The 15200-nt window shown below is 46.4% G+C and overlaps 1 protein-coding gene across 1 annotated transcript in view; it reads right to left on the bottom strand.

Moving 5' to 3' along the window:
* Rnf217 (ring finger protein 217) overlaps window positions 1-14920 on the bottom strand; it is a 113810-nt gene extending 98890 nt beyond the window's left edge. Inside the window, exon 1 of the mRNA XM_075946384.1 lies at window positions 13962-14920. Within this exon, the coding sequence (XP_075802499.1) occupies window positions 13962-14786 (825 nt within the window). The 5' untranslated portion in view covers window positions 14787-14920. The remainder of the gene's footprint in view (window positions 1-13961) is intronic.
* Window positions 14921-15200: the final 280 nt, after the last annotated feature.

Genomic DNA, 15200 nt, shown 5'->3' with positions numbered 1-15200 from the left:
TCCCTTCTATTATAGATTCCCTCCAGTACAGGTCCCCTCTATTATAGATTCCCTCCAGTACAGGTCCCCTCTATTACAGATTCCCTCCAGTACAGGTCCCCTCTATTATAGATTCCCTCCAGTACAGGTCCCCTCTATTATAGATTCCCTCCAGTACAGGTCCCCTCTATTATAGATTCCCTCCAGTACAGGTCCCCTCTATTATAGATTCCCTCCAGTACAGGTCCCCTCTATTATAGATTCCTTCCAGTACAGGTCCCCTCTATTATAGATTCCCTCTAGTACAGGTCCCCTCTATTATAGATCCCACCAGTACAGGTCCCCTCTATTATAGATTCCCTCCAGTACAGGTCCCCTCTATTATAGATTCCCTCCAGTACAGGTCCCCTCTATTATAGATTCCCTCTAGTACAGGTCCCCTCTATTATAGATTCCCTCCAGTACAGGTCCCCTCTATTATAGATTCCCTCCAGTACAGGTCCCCTCTATTATAGATTCCCTCCAGTACAGGTCCCTTCTATTATAGAGTCCCTCTAGTACAGGTCCCCTCTATTATAGATTCCCTCCAGTACAGGTCCCCTCCAGTACAGGTCCCCTCTATTATAGATCCCACCAGTACAGGTCCCCTCTATTATAGATTCCCTCTAGTACAGGTCCCCTCTATTATAGATCCCACCAGTACAGGTCCCCTCTATTATAGATTCCCTCCAGTACAGGTCCCCTCTATTATAGATTCCCTCTAGTACAGGTCCCCTCTATTATAGATTCCCTCCAGTACAGGTCCCCTCTATTATAGATCCCCTCCAGTACAGGTGCCCTCTATTATAGATTCCCTCTTCTTCAAGCACAGAGAAGGAACTTCTGAGTACAACAGACTTGCTTCTGGAAATGCCGTTACCTGTTCAAGAAGACACTTAGCAAACAAACAAAAAAGAAATCATTCATACAAACTAGACTACCATAAACAACAAACCCCAACAGTGGGCTAATGAGGATTAACTAGGAGGAGTAATTCTAAAGTATCCTTAATTTATAATGTCATCCACATAGAATATCCTACACAATAAAAAAAAATCTGTTAAACCAGAAAGCTTAAATTTTTCAAGGGAGATTTTTAACTACCACTGTGACTAAAATTCTGATATCATGGAAAGGAAGTTGTACTAGAGAGAATGCTTAAGCAATACTAATCAGAATCATTAAAAGTTTACCCCAAAATATTTCAGTTACAATAATATCTGAAATAATTCTGAGAAGGAACAGTTTTCATATGAGCCCTTATAAAATTATTCAAATACAATGCATAAAAATACAACATTAAATTGTATTAACCAATAGAATGACATATTGGAACTATATGAAAGGCAGGTAAAACATGAGCATTAAAAGCAGAGTAAAACTCTAAAAAAGTTTCGCTACCTAAATTATCACTGTTTCTGCATTTTACCTGAAATTGTGTGGTCATTATTAAAATACGTCTCCAAAGTCCTTCGACACAACCTTAAAAAGAACAGGGTGGCCAGGTGGTGGTGGCACATGCCTCTAATCCCAGCACTGGGGAGGCAGAGGCAGGTGGATCTTTGTGAGTTTGAGGACAGACTGGTCTACAGAGAGAGTCCTAGGAAAGCCAGGGCTACACAGAGAAACCCTGTCTCAAAAAACCAAAAAAGAATAGGGTGAGCGCCCCTTCCCATTGAGTCTGGGTGGGCTGGTGTTTGCTTTGCCCAGATGCTGCTGCTGACAGACTTGCAAATGAGGGTGGAAGGATGAGGTAACGTCCACCTGGCTGGATGCTGGCTCTAGGGAAAGCAGGCTCTAAAGCAGAGCCCAAGACACGCAGGCCCTTTGGTAGACAGCCACAGCTGAGCTCCCTGGCAACAGCTGCAAGCTGAGTGGGTGTGACATCTGACTAGAACCACATGAGAAACTCCAGGCGTGAACTGGCCATCAGAGCAGCTCCCAAATTCCTAACCCACAGTGTCATGGTCAAAATAAAACGGTCATCTTAAGCCCCTAGGTTCTGGAAGAATTTGTTAAGCAGGAGGCATGGTAACCAGAGCGAGGGCTGGAACTGAAGAAAAAAACTCTTGAGTGTTGGGGAGATGACCTAAGACAGACTCTAGCTAGTCATGGTATTTACCTTCAAATTTAAATATGTTACAGAACAGTATGTCAAAAGTTCAGATTCACATCAGTGACTTTTCAACCAATCTAAACATACCTCATGTTCCTATCATTCCCTTTGGTTCTAATAAATATTAACTGAGCACTTACTCTATCTTGGGCGCCAACCGAAGGTGCTAGTTGCGAAAGTAACGAAGACACTATGGGTGGTATCACAATATGACAGAATCAAACGCCAGTCATCCCACAAGCTAGTAAACACAACAGGTCCAAGGACATGCTGACACAGTCAAAAGGACTACGAGCACCGACAACAAGCAGGAGTCCATGCAGACTTGGCAGAGACCAGAAGGCTGAGGGGACTTGACCACAAAAAGGACATTAAGCCTTGAGAGAAGAGCTTGGTCAGACAGGGCTGAAAACCTTAAGGCACGACACATCCTCCTGGTAGTGCTGGGAACTGGGATCTCTATGCGAGGTGAGGGAAGGAAAGTTCCGCAGGTTTTCACACAAGAGGACGAAATACTGAAATTGTCACTTCAAAGGATTGATGTGGCTCTTAGCTTTGCATCACTGTGACCAAATACCTGAGATGATCAATAACAAACAAAATACAAACAGAGGGATGGTGCCACACGCCTGTAACTGCAGCACTTGGGAGGCAGAGGCAGGTAGGTATCTGTGAGTTCGAAGCCAGACCACTCTACAAGTGACTTTCAGGACGGCGAGGGCTCCACTGAGAAAATGTCTCAAAAAACAAAACAAAAAAAAAAAAAAGAAAGAGAAAGAGAGAAAGAGAGAAAAGGAAGAGAGAGAGAGAGAGACAGAGAGAGAGAGAGAGAGAGAGAAAGAAAGAAAGAAAGAAAGAAAGAAAGAAAGAAAGAAAGAAAGAGAAGAAACAAAACACTTGGCTCAGTTGCAAAGTTGCAAGGCTGTACTTCCTGGTCACCTGGCACTGTTCCATTGGGCCTGTAACAGCACAGTATCTCTCAGTGCGAATGCGTAACTGTTACCAAGCTCATGGCTCCAGAAAGTAGAAGACAGAGCGAGGGCCAGGGTTCCAATATCGCCTCCAAACCATGTCCATAAGTCCTGACTTCTTACACTAGCTCCTCTCATCTAAGAATTTTACCACTTCACAATAGTGTCACAAGCAGAAGAAAAAGCGCTCGACATCTGGCTCCTTAGGAAGACATTCAGTATTCAACCTATAGCATTAACTAGTACAGTATTTTATATACTGACAACACCATCCTACATGTATTAAATATAAATAGAATACGCAAGCCCACTTTATATGCAATACTTCCGTGCCTATAACACAAAAGGAAATGATTTTGTATATAAGTATGGTGTATGTGTGTGTATCCCATGTGTGCATGTTTGTGTGGGGGTGAGTGGGTGGGAGGAAGGTCTCAGCTCCACTTAACCAGTGCTGGCTTGACTTCATGTTGCCATGCCTAGCTTTCTACCTGGTTACTGGGGATCCTAACTCAGGCCCTCATGCTTGTGCAGCAATCACTTCATAGATACCCCAGAAATCCCTAGACAAAATAGCACTGAGTTCTTACTATGAGGAAGGCAGCTTTCCAGAGGGGAAACATTCCTATCCCACAGAATCAAATTCTCCCAATAGAAGAAAGAAAAGAAACGTAGTTACAGTTTAAGAAAGTGGGAGCTTTCTAAAAGCTGTTTTATCTGCATATTGTTTTATAGTTTAATAGAAACACAGAGCAGAAAAGAGGCAATTTAGATACAATAGAGTAAGTAGAATCCTACAGGGTTCCTGCATTGTTTTATACCCGCAAATAAAAAAGTAGAATATAAAACGAATGCTTAATCCATATATAGCGGGTGAGGAACAAACCTCATAGAATACCTAACTGAGACTAGAAGAATGAGGGTGTATGAAAGAAGCAGAGATGTGGACCAGCAGAATTTCATGTTACTAAAAGAAAAACCTCAGGCATGTCATATAGGTCTTTAAAGATCAACGTTTGCCAGGTGGTGGTGGTAGGCAGAGAGGCAGGTGGATCTCTGTGAGTTTGAGGCCAGCCTTGTCTGCAGAATGAATTCCAGAACAGCTAGGACTGTCTGGAAAAAATTTATAGGACTGTCTGGAATTTTTTTAAAAAAAAAAAAAAATCAAAAAGTTTAACATGGCTATAGGCTTGGGGCTACTTGACAACAAAGCTTGGGAAACACAGGACTCCGAGTCAGTTCGCTCAGGGACATGTACACTCAAAGTTCACATTCTACTCTACAAGCAAGAGGCCACCACTGCACAACTAAAAACAAGAGAGCCAAAAATGTCCAAGCATCCTAAAAACCCTCTGGCTTCAGTGTTGGAAAAAGAGATTGGAGACAAGATTGAAGCATAGGAATCAAGTCACCAGAGTCCAGGAGGGAGGCGCTCAAGAGATGGCTCCACAGTTAAGGCTGCGTCCTGCTTTTCCAGAGGAACCAAGTCAGATTTCCAGGACCCGGGTAGGCTCACAATGACCTGTCACACCAGTTCCAGGGAATCCAGGGCCCTTTCCTATCCCCACAGTCAGCTGCGTATATGTGACACACATTCACAGACACACACACAGAGATAAAAGTAAAATGTTACGATCCAGGAGGGAAAAAGTGGAGGCAGGAGCAAAGGAAATGGGAGCAGAAATGAAGAAAGGTATAGCAGAAAGAAACCAAAAAAGCCTTAGGATGCGGGACCAAAAGAACAATGCGTGGGGGTAAAAGAACTCAGGCATGGCCTGAGTGTTTGAATTGGGTGTGACTGATGGAACCAGGAATCCCTACAGCAGAAAATAAGCTCTGGGAAGGAAAAGAACAGAAGCAGGAATCCATTTTGAAAATTTAAGATGAACTGTCTACAGGTAGGCATGGGTGGACGTCCTGCTAGAACTGGCCAAGAAAGCCTTCCAGTCAAAAGATAGGAAGAAAAATGGGATCAGATGAGTATTCCAAGATAAAAACATACGGAGGCCACCTGAACCCCAGGAGTAAATGAAAACGAGTAAATGTTAGCAAACCCTAGAGTTGGGGGGCTGTCAAAAAAAGACTCAAAGTCAAGAGGGAAGCAGGAACACGTGCCACTAAAACTGAGCAGCAAATCAAAGCACTGCTTCTCGGGAGTGTCCCTTGGTTACATTTGAGTGGGAGCCTTCCCTGCTAAATCCCACCAGAAGCTTCCACTTCTTTTCCTTCTTCAGCCGGGAGGATTTGATTCTGTGCGATATAAACATTTCCCCTCTGGAATGCTGCCTTCTTCATATAAGCGGCTTCTTACTTGCACTCAGCTCCTACGATATGTTCTCCACCCAGACATTAAGTGTTTCCAAGGGGATGGTCATACCTGACAATTCCTCGCTCCCCACACCACGCAGCCTACTTGGAGGAAATGCAAATTAGTTACAGTCTTATGCCCAGTCCGCCCAGCTTCCCTGCGACCTCAGTTGCCAGCACCTTTTTGATAAGATAACAAATGTAAAGACAATAAAAAAGGCTGCAGCCTCCAGAGCCAGACCAATCAAAATTTAAATCCCACTTCCAACATTTCATAGCTCAGTGACTTACTCTAACCCTCAGTGTTCTCAACTGGTGGGGCGTGACCCCTTTGGGGGGTTCAAATGACCCTTTCACAGAAGTCACATATCAGATATCCTGCATACCAAATATTTACATTACAATTCACAACAGTAGCAAAATTACAGTTACGAAACAACAACAAAAATAACTTTATGATTGGGGTCACCACACCATGAGGAGCTGTATTAAAGGGTTGCAGTATTAGGAACCACTATTTATTGTCTACAAATTGAAATAAAATGAGTTGTTCTTGTTCACTTGGACCTACTGTAATCTGAAGGCCAAGTGCACAACTGCCAATGAAAACAGATCCATTCAGCCACCTCCCTGCTGGGAAAGGGGACAGTCATTTTCAGTCATCATCCTGCTGAGACTCAAACCCATGAGATGGAAGACTATTCCTTCCCATTTATTTTATACTTGTGTGTGCGTGTGTGTGCACACACGTGCTTGGGACATTGTTATACACACATGGACTTGCTTGTATATGTGAATGTGTGGAAACTAGAAAACTGTATCAAGTCCCTTCCACCTTTTTTTTTAAACAGGCTCTCTGTCAATAAACCAGAGATGACCTGCCTATCTCTGCCTCCCCAGCAGTGCGTGTGCACAGAGCCCAGCTTTTATGTAGGTGCCTGGGCTCCAAACTCAGGTACTCATCCACCTCCCCTGCCCTCCTTCCCTTTTAAAGGTGTGGTTACTAACTTCTGGGAGGCATCACATCTCTGTTCTCTTCTTGACGGGTTGGCTTCTCCCTGCCAAGCTCTTTGCTGGTTCTTTCATACGACCCACGCTGCATATGCGTGCACATTGCTATGACCAGAATCGGTCCCCAGCCCTCCTTCTCTACCTCATCCAGGTTTCATACATTAACACTCCAATTCATATCTTCTACTCAGATCTCGCTTCCGATGTCAGATACTAACCACCTGTAAGAAGTCCTTCCTACATATCTCAACAGCATTTTACACTTAGTCTTCCGAACTCCTCGTTCTCTCCGACCCTGGTCCTCCTCCTCTGTTACTCATTTTACTGAATGGAAAACCCAGTTTTCTAACTGTCTGAACTCAAATCTTGAATCATCCTTAATTCACTTACTCTCACACCACATCCAAACAGTAAATCCTGTAAATTCTGCCATCTACATCACTGCAGTGTTCAAAATTCAAACAGTTCAAACCGTACACCTCTATCACTTTAGTATAAACTATACGCTTTCTGCTTGGAATAATGCCTTTGTCTTCACACTGATCTTTTTACTTCTCAATCTTCACAGCACATTCTGCGTGGACACTGTAACTCCCTTCAGAAGGACAGTCGTAGCTGGCTACTCTCTGTGCAGCACCCTTGGAGTTTCCCATCGTACTCAGAGGAAAGGTAAACTCCCTAGGACCTTAAATCCCTGTCTTCTGTCCTCTTGCCACACCCACTGTATCTGCCGTGTATCAACCACGAGGGTCTCCTGGCCATCCCCACACACCCCAGCTCTCTCTGCCGCTGGAACTCAGCTGCCGTTTTATTAGATGTGCATATGGTCTGTTCCATTGCTGGCCTGTGAAGGTCTTAACTGAGAAGGTAGTTTGGAAAAGATACCATCTCTAACAAAACCCCCCAAATGACAAACCTAGTAACAATCCCCTCTTCTGCATTTTCCAATGTTCCTTTGCCTTTTTTTTTCTCCACAGCTCTCATTTCCTCTAATATATTAAATGATAGATGTATATCTTCTTCATAGCCTAGCATATAAACTTCACAAAGCCAGGGACTTCGCTGTCTTCTTTCCTTTTTGAACACAGACAACAGTACCTGTAACACAGAGGGTGCTAACACAGAAATCAAATGATAAACTATGCATGAGAATGATTAGAATAAAGACTTTGAATAGATGGCTGTTCTCAGCATTTGTGAGTACGGACACAGTTCAAGCGCAATTATCCCACAAGGGACAGCGTAAATGGGATGGTGGAAAGCTACAGAGAACAGTAAATACAGGAGACTACATTCCTAGGGACGGTGAACTAACTAACAGTCTAGGAAAGAACCTAATGTAAGAAATTTCATTTTAGTTTGGTATATAAAATACTAACAAAATGAATGTGTACAAGATAAACACTTTCTTCGGCCGTGGGGTTTGTGAGTGAGGCTCGGCCATGTGATAAGCATATTCCACACAGCATTCCATCAGCAGCAGGGAAAGAAAAAACACTCTTTCTTTAAACTCAGCCAAACTGTCATGAATGAACCAAAACAAAGTTAGCAAAAATCATGTTTTCCCTAAAGTTAATGCAGTAAATATTTTAAAGAGGAAGGTGCTTACAGATATTCTATTTCCAAACAGCTGCAATGCATTCTAAAACATGCATGTGCATGTGTATACATATATAAATATACAGGTACACATTAAAAAGTATGTAAATTTATTATTTTTAATTAAACATAGTAAGAGAAAAAAATGATACATTTAATAAAAGCTTAGCTGGTTTCTGGCATGGTCTTAAAAGAAGCTCCCAGAGAATAAGAAAAAGGGAAAAAGTTAGTATCTAACTGCTTTACAAAGAGCTTTTATCAATAAAACTGGAAACAAAAAAATACTTCAAGCAAGACTGTTAAATGGTTTCTTGAGAGCACTTACTATGCCTATAGAGTATCTCCTGGTACAGGTCTAATGCAAAAACAGAACAATAGTTAGCAAACAGGGTAATTATAAGAAACTACTGCCAGCTGCCTGTCTCCACTGCCCATGACAAACTCTTAATAAAACACTGAGAACTCAAAATGTATCCCAATCCTTTTGGTCAATCACCCCTAGACTACGTAGTGTTCAGATCTAAACGTTGAGCTCCATCCACTCAGGAAGGAAAACAAAATCACATCTAAAGGTGTCAGTAGATACGGAGGGTCAGAAGTACTGGCAGTGTTACTCGAGATCTTTTACCCGTGGAGCTCGGAGTAGGACAATCTACAGAGCCTCTCTTCCAGCCAGCTGGAAGGCACGGGAAAGCCCCGCCACAGGAGGACCAGGGTCTGCCGGCCCCAGATCTCAGTATGGGAGATTGCCCTGCAGAAATTAAGCGCCTTCAAAAAGTCAAAGAAAAATGGACGCAACTGCTAAAGAGAAATGGTTGTGGAGAGAGAAGAAGAAAACAGGACACAAGTCAGGAAGGTGTGCAAAAACGAACGTTAGCACACCCCCCTAAATATGCACTAAGAGTGCTCACGCACGCATGCACAAACACATACACTGAAGTCTGCAGAGCTCACGCTTGCATCATTCCTCACACTGTCAAGATGACCACATTTGGCCTGGGAGCTTCTGTGAATCTACCCACATGAAGACAATGATGGTCAAACTCCATGTTCGATAACCTAAGAATATTAAGACTTGAAGGAAAAGAACTAAGTTCTACTCCTTTACGCATGAAGACTAGGTGACTTGGATTTTCTAAGGGAGCATTTGCCTTCTGGCCACTAGGTCACTGGCCCTAGGGTGACTACAGTGGCAGTCATTTTAGGACATTACCCTGTAGCAGTTGTTCTCCTCACAATGTGTAGAAGAAATGTGTTTCTTGCTGCTATTAATACCCATGGGACAGGTGTACACACTCCAAGTCATTTGCATCTGCCAATCTCCTGCACTTCTGAGCAGTGTGCTAAAGGCCACAACAGCTGCTGCCTTTAGCTAGTCTGTTAGGAGGCTCAGTTCTCCCTTTGTGTGATCCAAAGCACTAACTAAATGTTACTATTTCGTATTTACAAGACATTTTTCTATTTGTGGATGGTTTCTGCAGGCTCTTCTTTCTTCCAAGGAGAGTGCTGCAAAGGCCGAACAAGCTGAGACACTTAGGAGAACCTGGGAATCTGGGAGACATTGCAGGCATCCTGGGAACAAACTATGTGCCGGTCATGTTTGTCACTGGGAATCGCACTTCTGAAACTGTATGTACAAAACACGCATACACCTAGGCAGTGTAAGCCAGGTCCACTCTCTTTGTCTCAGAGAACCATAACCTCAGTGCCCTGTGCGGTGACTGGTGTTCGGATTTACAGGTCTCCTCTTCATCATGGTAATCAGAAAGTGTGTGGTAACCACTGCACCATAAAGTCACCCCACCAAGAAAACTTCCTACCCAATCACGACACAGAGATACTGTCACTATCTAACTGCTGAGGCCTGTACTGAAACACTGCTGATACAGACTCATCCCCCGCCGCCCCCTCAGCAACATCTTCAATCCCTGAAAGACTCTTTGCTGCTCCAAGCCTAAAAGCGTGTCCATCTCCCAAATTCCTGTCTTCAGTGAAAGAATGCAGCCACTCCTTTCAGAAGAGTTCACTCAACCAGGCGGGAGTCCAGCTCACAATTAATATGCATTTTTAATGCTTGTATAAAATGTTTAATACTGATTGCCTTACATTCTTAAATGATGTTAAATAATGCACCAAGCAGATGGCACAAACTCAAATGTGAAAACGTTACTAACAGGTCTTTAAACACGTGTCGTTCCCCCACCCATCAAAAGGTTCTAAGCAGCCTGGAAGTCAAGGCTTGCTGTGTTTGCTTAGGTCGAATCTTATCATGCTGGGCGGTGGTGGCACACGCCTTTGATCCCAGCACTTGGAAGGCAGAGGCAGGTGGATCTCTGTGAGTCCAGAATATTCTACAGAGCAAATTCCAGGGTAGCCATACACTATACAAAGAAACCCTGTCTCAAAAAAAATAACAGAATAAAATAAAATAAAAAGAAATCTTATCAGAGGAGAAAGAGAAAGCATGCAACATCTCCTCTGCCTAACTTTCCTGTTGTTTTGTTTTTCGTATTAGGGATCAAACCTAAAGCCACACAGAAGCTAAGTAAGCACTCCACCAGTCAGTTACAATTCCAGCACATCCCAACACACACACACACACACACACACACACACACACAAATACACATCTTTTTAAAAATCTGGAGACAGGGTCTAAGTTGCCCATGCTGGCTTTGAACTCACGAAGTTGTCCTGGCAAGTCTTGATCTTGTGCTGTTTGCCTCAATGTCCCAAGCAGCTGGGATTAGAGATCTGTACTATCAGATCTGGCTGCAATGCCATTTTGCCCCAGCAACCACAGTTAGACTTGTGTCACTCAGCACTGGTGGATTTACCACAGATCACTGTCTACGGTTGAATGTTACCAATGGGGAGAAAGACTCAGGCAAAGAAGACCGTGAAATGAAGACCTCTGAATATAAAGATAGCTGCATCTTAAAATTCAGGATCACCTCAGCAATATTACAACCACAATCCTGCATTTTACTCAATGGAAAAGAACTTAAGTTTGCATAAGTGAAAGTTTGCTTAAACTCTTTGCGATCTAAAAGCCAACATAGCCAATTTTATTATCTGCTTTAAGTCTTTCTCTTAAATGTAAAAAAAGCTCAAAGCCTTAAATCCCAGTGCTCTGGAGGCAGAGGCTGGAGGGTCTCTTGAGTTCAAGGCCAGCCTTATCTACAAAGGGAGTTCCAGGACAGCCAGAGAAGTCACAGAGAAACCTTGTCTTTAACCACGCCCTACCCCCCAAAAAATGCTCTGAGTGAAATTAGGTACCCAGGCTTTCTAGGGTGACCTCAGGTTCTTTACAAATTCAGTAACTACTGAGCAAATATCAGTTATATGCTAAATAGGCAGACATTAACAAAGTCATATGGAAACTCCTGTCTTTACAGAAGTTCACTATTTAGATACAAGAAAGTGTATTAATGCTATTGTAGAAAAACTAAAACCCAGGAAGAGACACAGGGAATGTGGGATACGGTTCAACTTTTAAAAGGGAGTCAAAGTCTGGGGAGATGGCTCAGTAGAAAACAGCTTGCTGCACAAGCCTGAGGACTCAAGTTCGAATGCCTAGCATCCGCATAAACAAGTGAGGCTTGGATATGCATGCCTGTAACCCCAATACTGGAGAGCAGAGACAGGTGGAATCCAGGAGCTCAGCCAGACGGCCTATGAAAAACAGCAAGCTTCAGGTTCAGTAAAATACAGTCTTTAAAGGAAGACAGTGATGGAGCGGGACACCCAACGTCCTCCTTTGGCCTCTGTGCAAGTGCACACATGTGCAAAACCATGCATACACGTGTGCACATGAACACATACAAAGACGCTCAGCAAAGACCACAAAGGATGGTGTGCTAACATGGACCCAAAGGAGCAGGTGGTAGAGAGAGCAAGGAAAGGAACCGGGAGGGGAACCTGCTAGACGTGGGGATCAAGTACACAGGCCTGAGATGGAAGCATGCCCGGCAGTCTAGACTTAATTTGTACTGTGATTATTTGAAATAATACCGATGTCCGGCTGTAGAAAGTCCTGCCAAATGCTTTGGGGGGTGAGGGACACGGATGTCACAAAGATGGCAGACCCAGTTCAGATACTGCTGTCACTTCAGGGCTTTGGCTGGTACGTGCTGAAAGAACTACTCCCTTCTCCTCTCTTCTCATTGCCACTCAAAACACCAACTTCCTAAAAGTAACTTCTGCTGACAGAAAGAAAAGAAAACTGCTTTGGCGGAAGGACCCAGGGTAAGAAAATCAACCTGCTAGGCAGCATAACCCACCAGGAGAACCAGTCCTTGAACTTCACAACCAGTTGGTGGTTTTGCACTTAGTAGGTAAGGGTTAGAGCTGGGCACAGTAGGACCACAAAGCTAATCTCAGAACTAAGGAGGTGGAGGCCGTGGACTCAAAGTTCAAGGCCAGACTGAGCTACACAGAAAGACCCCGCCTATAAATAAATAAAAACAAATAATGAATGAATGAATAAATAAATGTGACTTGATATTATTGTTTACATCTCACTAGATGTTACTGTGTACTATTTTTTGGCGACATTTGCTCTCACCATGAGTTCTCTGGAGCAAGGCCCATATTTTGGGAATGTCCGAGTCCGAGTCCCACCCGGAGGCTCCGCACAGGGATGGCAGCACTATCGCTACAAGGGTGATGTCATAGAAACGACCACAAACAAGCAACCTCATTCCTTCAGCTCTCAATCTCCACTGGCAGAAAAAAATCCTAAAAACAGACACCACGATCTCCCGGGGCTTTTGGATAATCTCAGCCGTTTGGGCCAAACTCCTGTTTGTGTAACATTCCAGTCTGTCTAAGTCGTTCTTTGCATTTTCAGTGGGGCACAGTACACACTCTCAGAGTGGCCACAAAATACACAGGAACCACACTGTTGGGAGCCCTGCTCAATCCACTTCAGCCAGTACGTGCAACACTATCATCGGAAAGCTACCCCATCCAGACTACAAATCGACATCTAGTCTGGAAAGACAAACAGGCAGGAGGGAAACAATTTCAGGGCAGGGGAGATTTCGAGACGAATTTTAAAAATATCTGCGCAGGGGCCTGGAGGATGAGAGAAAGCGTCACACCAGCGTTGGCGCCTGAACTGACAGGGTTTTGAAAGATGAAGAGGCCTAGTACAATCAGATATGGGATCAAAGGGCATTAGGGATTGTGCAAAACACTGGCAGAAACGCCGCCACAGACTGAAAACCATGAAGGAGGGCTGCTATGTTTCTCAAGCTTTCCATGAAAAAAAAAAAAAAAAACCAAGCTCTCCGGAGGGGGGTGGAGGGAAAGTTGCCCGGCTGCCTGTTGGGAGAAATTCTCTTCTTGCTCTCTCTTTGCTTTGTTTGGCTCTTTCTGTTTTGTTCCTCTCTTGAGGAAATAAAAGTACTGTGGTGGTGGCTTAAAATTTCGGTAGAGAAACGTACTTTAACGTTAGCGTGGAAACTGACAAGTGGACAAGAGCTGATATTATCAATTTACCTTTCGATAGGCAAAGGGAACGCAGGTATCACGCAGCCCTGCCTTACTAATTCCAACCCTTCTCTTCATGGGCTCCACAAATATTTATTTTATGCTCACTGTCTGTTAGTTTCTGGGATGCCAGGCCAGTGAGGCAGTCTTTCTGCTCTCCTCGGAGCAAGCTCTTGCATGCAGTCTACAGAAGAAATAATCAGAGGGCATCCGCCTCATTCCTCCCGCAGCTGCTAACCCAAACCTGAAGCTCAGGGCAGAATTAACCAGCCAGTAAACCAGTGTGGGTAAAAACACAAGCTAAGACGGTAGTAATTGCTAGAGGCCCTGGGTAAGCGGGCCCCGGTAACCTCTTCCCTTGGAGGGAGCTTAGAGAACCTCTTCACCATACCTCTGGCATGGTGAATGGGCTGAAAGTGGGCAGAGAGCAATGGGAGTTTTACCTGGGCGCTCAGGTAGATTTTGAGGCACTCCTCGCACACCGCCTTCTTGCAGCAGGGCAGGGGCTTGATGGGCTTGTCTTCCAGGCACACCCGGCACATCAGCACCATGAGGGGCGCATAGGGGTCCCCTACTCCGCCCAGGCCCGAGTAGGGTGGAGCTCCTAATAGGCCAGGCACGGAGAAGGGCTCCGGAGCCAGGTAGAACTCCAGCTCAATGCTGCCGCCGTCGGGGGAGAGGGGGTCAGCCGGGAGTGACAACGGAGAACTGGGGAAGGAGGGCGGAGGGCTGGCGGGAATCGGCCCCGGCGGTGCTCGAGGTGGGGACTCTGGCGGCGACAATGACTCGGCGGTGGGGGCCTCGGGCAGGTCGCTCTCCACGCAGTACACGGAGCAGAAGACTTGCGGCTTGGCGGGGGGCGGGTGTCGCTGGGCAAGCACGTCCAGGAGCAGCCCGTCGGGGGGCTGCTGACCGGAGGTCGCCTCCCGTGGCCCCGCTCCCTCCGCCTCGCGCTCCAGCTGCAGTTCCAAACTCTGGGGGTCCAGGGGCCCGGTGAGTGGCAGTCCCGAGGGCTGCCCCGCCGTGGCTGGATTGCTCGCAGGATCCCGGGAGCTGGCGTCCACGCAGTCCAGGTCTCTTCCGCAGCCGCCGCTGCTCGCCTCCGAGGAGAAGGAGGAGGTGGCGGCGGCGGCGGCGCGCGGCCCGGGAGCCCCGGCGCGGTCCCCTCGCGGCCTGGGGGACTGGGACTGGCCCGCTGAGCCCCCGGCAGGGACCCGCGCCTCCCAGGGCCCACCGCCGCCGCTCACCGTGCTCTGCTCCTCGCCCATCGCCGCCCGCGGCCCGCGCCGCCGCCGCCCATCCAGCCGCCGGGACCCCCAGCCGGCGCCGGGCAGCGCGGGCAGCGGCTCGCCTCCACTCGCGGCTGCTCTTCTGCTTCCGGGTCCCTCCTCCGGGGCCGGGACGCCCCAAGCTCCCTCCGGGGAGCCCGTGCTCCCGGGCCGCAGCGCGCGGGCAGCCGGCTCCTCCTCCTCTTCCTCGTCGTCCTCTGGCGCGGCAGGGCACCACCTCGGGGACGCCGAGGGCCGCAGGCTGCGAGGGCCCGGCCCGCATGCAGGTCGGGGCGGTGCCGCGGTCCCGCGAGCCCCGGGAGGGGCGGAGGAGTCCTGGGGGAGAGGCGACCGTCAGTCCCGCGCCATCCCTGCCCCCGCGGTGGGGCGCGCGGCCGGCGAGCCGAGGGTCGC

This window comes from Microtus pennsylvanicus, chromosome 1 (genome assembly GCF_037038515.1).
Source record: "Microtus pennsylvanicus isolate mMicPen1 chromosome 1, mMicPen1.hap1, whole genome shotgun sequence".
NCBI lineage: Eukaryota > Metazoa > Chordata > Mammalia > Rodentia > Cricetidae > Microtus > Microtus pennsylvanicus.
Note: the sequence above shows the minus strand (reverse complement) of the source record. Positions and strands in the feature narration are given on the sequence as shown.